At 36.2% G+C, this 6,143-nt stretch overlaps 1 protein-coding gene across 1 annotated transcript in view; it reads right to left on the reverse strand.

Annotated features, from left to right (window-relative positions):
- LOC102595005 (protein-tyrosine-phosphatase PTP1) overlaps positions 1-6,143 on the reverse strand; it is a 19,755-nt gene that overhangs the window by 3,723 nt on the left and 9,889 nt on the right. The window contains exon 6 of the mRNA XM_006351111.2: positions 4,739-4,870. Within this exon, the coding sequence (XP_006351173.1) occupies positions 4,739-4,870 (132 nt within the window). The remainder of the gene's footprint in view (positions 1-4,738; positions 4,871-6,143) is intronic.

Consider the following 6,143-nt stretch of genomic DNA (forward strand, 5'->3'; position numbering starts at 1 on the left):
AAAATCACAACAACGATTTTAAAGAAAAAAGAATTTTTTTTTTGGACCAGCAGCGATTTTTATGTTTTTTTAAAGGAGTAACAGCGTCAATTTGTCAGAAGAAAATCGCTCCGTCAGGAGCGATTTTGCCCTTTTAGTTAAAAAAATTGATGTGCCCTTTTGGAATTTTTGGAAACAGGGGAAAGAAAGTCCTGAACGAGCGCATCTTTTACATATTAAGTGTATTTTGACGGCAAAAATAAATAAATAAATATTAATTTTAGGGTTAAGGACCAAATTGATCACAACTTATGATACATAAAGGACCATTTCCATCAAGTCCATACATTAAGGACCAAATGGAATCAAAGCCATACATTAAGGACCATTTTGATCATTTTCTCTAATGGGCTGGGTCTTACAAGGGAGAGAGAAACCAAATTTGAAGGGATGAGTACAAGCAATCCTTGCCGACCCCAATTTGTTTGGGACTGAGGTGTAGTAGTGGTTGAGACGTTGAGTATAAGCAATCCCACCAGCACAACTAACTAGTACTTAATATACATATGTAAAATATAAAGGCATAAAGATATCACTATTAAAGATAATAACCTTAATCTAATATGCAGGATTGACCAGGAAACATTCACCTAAACCTATGTTGCTCGGACTCTTCAAAAATGTCAACGGGCACATGTCAGAATCTCCAAAAGTCGAGTATTTTTGGAGAATCCAACACAGGTGCGGCATCGAAAGTGAAGAGTCCGCGCAACTTAGCCTAATACTACTTAGCGTTTTTCTAAAACTTATCTAGCACTGACCTTAGACGCTTCATTTTTACATGTGCTGTTGGGACAGAGCCAACTTCATGTTAATATGAGAAACACTCTTCAACCACAAGATCCAGTTTCAGATACTCTGAAGGTGAACTCACGCATCCACAGTTAGCTCAACATTCCGGAAGCAATAGGATTTTCTCTCTCATCGCACTCTGTATTTGGAGATCACTCAGTAAGTTACGCCTAAGACATGGCGGCTAGAAAGCTGATTGTCTGAAAACTTAGCACGTAAACAGTGAATGGGGAGAGACTTCTTTACAGCCGGGAATCAATCCTTTGACATTATAGAAACCATCGCGGAGAATGAATACTGTTAAGAATAGATCGAGAGAAGGAAATTCTTAGTCAAGATTGACGGTCAGCAGAAAGATCCTATTATGGATCTGCCAAAGATTATGCTAGCATCCGAAGGAACAGTGGAGATCTACAGGAAATTGAGTGAGAAGGAACAAGCACATGAATATGCAGTGCTATAAAACTTTTAACAGGTATGGAAATATATGAGTATACTAACTTTCCAGGGAGTCTGAAGAAGTGTGATTATCGTGCCAGGACATAGCTAACAAGATATTCACAGACAAGGGTTAAGAGACTAACTAGTCCTCTCAGCAGATTTCCTATGCTGAAGCAGCCGAGTTAAATAGTTGACCAGAAATGAACAAAGAAGCATCAACGATATCACAGAGTTTGTGCCACTGAGGTAGATGGGAGCAGAATTAAGGAAGGACAGAGCTCCTTGGTGGGTATCTTATTGGCAGATTTAAAGGTGTTAAATGAGCTACCCAGATGTTTTTTTGAAATCTGCAATGGGAACAACACCGATGGAAAATAGAGAGGACTCTGTATGACTAAACTCTTGATGACAGAAGATATGATGAAGATCCTTGTATTAGAAAACATATAGATAGAAGATACAGATAGAAGAAAATATGATAAAAGAAAAATGATAAGCACCCTATTGGTAGAGAGAATTGGGTCTCTTTTGTTGAGAACCATATTTTGGTGTAGGTTCTCTCTTTTTCGCTGTACTACTTGTATAGGGGTTTCCCCAGTTGTCAATAATATACTTTACCTTATCATAAATAAATGATGTGCAAACTAGGTATGAATATCAACCAGTTGTTAGAAAACCTGCAGGAATATATCCTATGGGAATTTACTTAAACTTAAATAATGAAATGGTTATGCGATGGATCAAAATACTTATTCAATTACTGATTTCTGAAGTAAGTTATTTATCTTATTATGTTATTATTAATCAAAGATTTCTTATATAGCTAGAACGACCCTCACAAATTGCGAATACTAATTTGTTAAGAATTAATCGGATTGAGGATATGGCGTCATCATTAGGAAATATCTGCGAGATCGGGGTCAGTAAAAGAAGGTATAGCTGCTAACAAGGACAACATTAAGATACAAAGAGAAAATATCAATATATAAACAGGCTAAAAGAAAAATGCCGTACAGGAAATGAGGAAGTAGGAGCATATCATTGTACATTATCCAGAGAGCACAAAAGATAATAAGAAATATAAAAAATATAAGTGCAAATGATAAATAGCAGTCAGGAGATATATTATATAGATGGAAGGGACTTGCTGTGAATATACTCTGGACAGCAGAAGATATAAAGAAGATCTTTATGTTAGAAAATTCATAGATACTACCCCCTCCATTTCAAAAAAGAATGAGTTGGCTCAAAGTATGAGGGTAACCTTCTAATATTCGCTCTCACTTCAGACATTGACTTCTTAATCTTTCTAAAATAAGATTTTAAATAATTAAGCTAGATAAAAAGCATTATAAATTACAACTCCTTATAATTTAAAATATATAAGATTAAAGCACATGAAAGAGTTTGTGGTTAAAGAAAAGCTGTCTGACTCTCCAAATAGTACAGTGTCACATAAAGTGGAACAGAGAGAGTATACAAAAAATGATAAGTAAACTATGTATGAACAATGGTTAGAGAGCTTGAAGGTATATATTTCTTATGGAATGTATCTTATATTTAGATTTGATGGAGGATGTAGTGAAAAGACAGATAGAACTTGGTACGAATAAGCTCCTGATGACAGCAGATATGAAGAAAACAAAGCACAATCTTCTATAGAATACGAAGTAACTGCCAAATTTATGTACAATGGAGATTTTGAAAAGATTGCATGTATTGAAAGAAATTCGCGATTGAATGTAATGAGGCCTACCCTTATCGAATAAATTATGGATTCTACCCAAGAATCACCAAATTTGTGCAGCCAAATTGCAGCCTTGCTCCTTTTCACCCCAAGAGCCTGATAGATTGAAATGGGGTAACTCAAGAAAAGGTCACTACACAGTCAAGGAAGGGTATCACAGCTTATGCTCAAGGAACTCAATGATTGACAAATGGCCATGGAAGCATATATGGAAGACAAAATTACCTACCAAAGTGATCTGTTTCTGTTGGACTGCACTGCATAACTCATGCCTCACACAGGATAATCTCTCCAAAAGGAAACTCCAGCTTGCTAACCGATGCTATTTCTGCCACAAGCACACAGAAAATGTCAACCACTTACTACTGCACTGCCCAGCCGCCTCAGACCTCTGGAATATGTTTTGTTGCTTTTTTGGTCTTTCCTGGGTCATGCCTTTCTCTGTTAGGGATGCTCTTGAAAGTTGGAGTTCACGGGATGTTGAGAAAGCCATCAAGAGTATGTCGATGATGATCCCTGGTGTTATCTTTTGGTGTTTATGGACAGAGAGGAACAAAAGATGTTTTGATGGAATTTCAACTTCTAGAAATCTTTTGCGAGGCAGATGTCTAGTTAGCCTTTTTAGTTGGTCCAAACTGACCCCTGTAAATAATTTAGAACTCTTCTTGGATTTTGTTAGCTCTATAGCTTAGAAAGAGGCTACAAATCCTTTTTTTTGTGAGCTTAACTGATCTATCCTTGTAAAGCTTGCATCTTCTTGATGCCTTGAAATGAATCTACTTACTTCATCAAAAAAAATCACCAAATTTGTGCAAATTGTTCAAGTTCAACTTATTGACACAGTTTATTTCAAAGGGACGTGATAATATTCAGTAGTCCACTCTTCCTAGACCAGATTGAAAACTCAGTACAAGCATTTTTATTAGGATATGTGAACCAAAATAAATAACTTTTATGAAGATAATCAGTGCAACCCTAGATGAAACTGAATTAATTAATTGTCTCTCATTAAACTTGGTTCTATATATCAGCTTCGAGGCACCATAGAGGAAGAAAAACCCAGAATTTCACGATATAGGATCTACTTCAGTAGAGCCCCTAAGAACAAGGATTTTATGACAGTTCTGAAAAAAAAAACGAATGTTAAAAGCAAAAAAAACAAAAGGAAATCTTGAGTATATAGCGTAACAAAGAAACTGATAATACTCAGCTTCAAGGATAAGGAACCATCCAAAGTCAAGACCGATTCGAGATAAAGTCGACAAGAAAGGATTTGGGCTGATCAGAGGACATTGCATCACTTAAAGAACTTCCGTAAGTTACGGAATGTAAGGCAGCAGTAGAAACAAGAAATGGTGAAGAATGAAAACTACCATATTCAGCGTGCAAGAGTAATACGGAAAATCTATTTTAAAAATGAAAACTACATTCCTTCTAAGGTAATCAGGTGTTTCTTTTCAGGACAACAAATTTAATAGAACAGAGCTTATAACAGGACACTGAAAATCAATTGTTGTAATACAATGCAAGCCAACTCTGTGTATACAATCAGTTCAGAAATTAAGTATGAAACCGTCAAATTCAACCATCCTCCATCACAGATATTGGTTAAAAGATTATCTTAAGCTGGTTCCAAACTCAACGGTCAACGACAAGATAAGATATTTTCATTCATGTTTATTTCTTGTACCATACAAGGGCTGACAAGAATTTACTAACCTCAATATAGTTCACCTCCAGAGTTCGCAATACTAAGGAGGCATCGCTCGTTATATATTTTGTCACAATACATATATTGCCAAATGTTCTAGGCCCATCCTCTGCCTGAAAGTAGTCCCCACACTTCACCATCTGCATTTGTTTTCATCAAACGAGAAGGTAAACATAAAACTGCTAATACTGAATATAGGTCAACAGGAATCACTTATATTTTAAGTGGGAACTCACTAGAACAAACTGCTAATGTTAGAATAGGAATAGGTTTATACAATCCTATTAGTCACCAAGCCCCTCATCGGTCCTCGTGTTATTTACATTTGTAACAAGCTAGGTACATGAATTGTATGCACTAGCTTGAGGGGGAGTGTTAGACTATGAATAGGTTTACACAATCCTATTAGAATAGGAATAGGTTTATACGATCCTATTTAGAATAGGAATAGGAATAGTAAATAGTATCCTACTTGGTAAAGGATTGTATTCTAGTGTCTATAAATAGGATCTCAATATAATAATGTAGACACAACAACAATTCAATAATATTCTTTTTCTATATTTCTCACATGGTATCAGAGCCTCTACAATCTTGGTAGAAAATTAAAGAGCTTCCGCTGCCAGAGGGTGGCACCCATATATGCGGCCCGTCTGGCCAATGATTATGTTAACAAAAGTTGGGTCACCACGTATCTTTCATGTGACCATTTTCTCATATCTAATTTGTGTAGCACTGTGCCATCATTCCAATGACTACTTTTACATATATTATTTGTGTAGCACCGTGCCATCCTTCCGGTGACTACATTCATATTTAATTTGTGTAGTACCGTGGATTTTTCCGAACTATTTTCTCATATCTGAGTTGCATAGCATCATGTGTCTTTTCAGTGACTCCTCATATTTGATTTGCATAGTTCCATTCATCTTTCCGATGACTCCTTAAATCTGATTTGCGTAGGGTTGTGCCATCACTCCAACCCTACCCATATAATTTTTCTTTTTCAGTATCCGACCCTATCCATATTATTTCTCTTTTTCAATGGGGTCGTTCCATCAATTCAGACTATCCTATATAATTTCTATTTTCTAGTTGGGTCGTGACATCATTCCGACCCTACTCATATAATTTTATTTCTTAGATTGTGACCACTTTTAGCCATCAAATTTAATACTTCGGCATATGAGCATGTTCCGGCCAGTTTTTCTATGACTTGTTTAATATCGACTCGTCTATTGATTTCAACACGATCCACATACTTTATACTAGATTTTGAGCACTTACAATGTTCGCTGCATTGTGAAGAAGTCTATATGGAGCAACCACCTAATTTTGTTGCTCAGGGGGAGTTTAGTAGCCTTGTATGTTGATTACGTAAGTCACTCTATGGTCTAAAACAGTCTTTGCAAG

This window comes from Solanum tuberosum, unplaced genomic scaffold, assembly GCF_000226075.1.
Source record: "Solanum tuberosum cultivar DM 1-3 516 R44 unplaced genomic scaffold, SolTub_3.0 scf00133, whole genome shotgun sequence".
Classification (NCBI taxonomy): domain Eukaryota; kingdom Viridiplantae; phylum Streptophyta; class Magnoliopsida; order Solanales; family Solanaceae; genus Solanum; species Solanum tuberosum.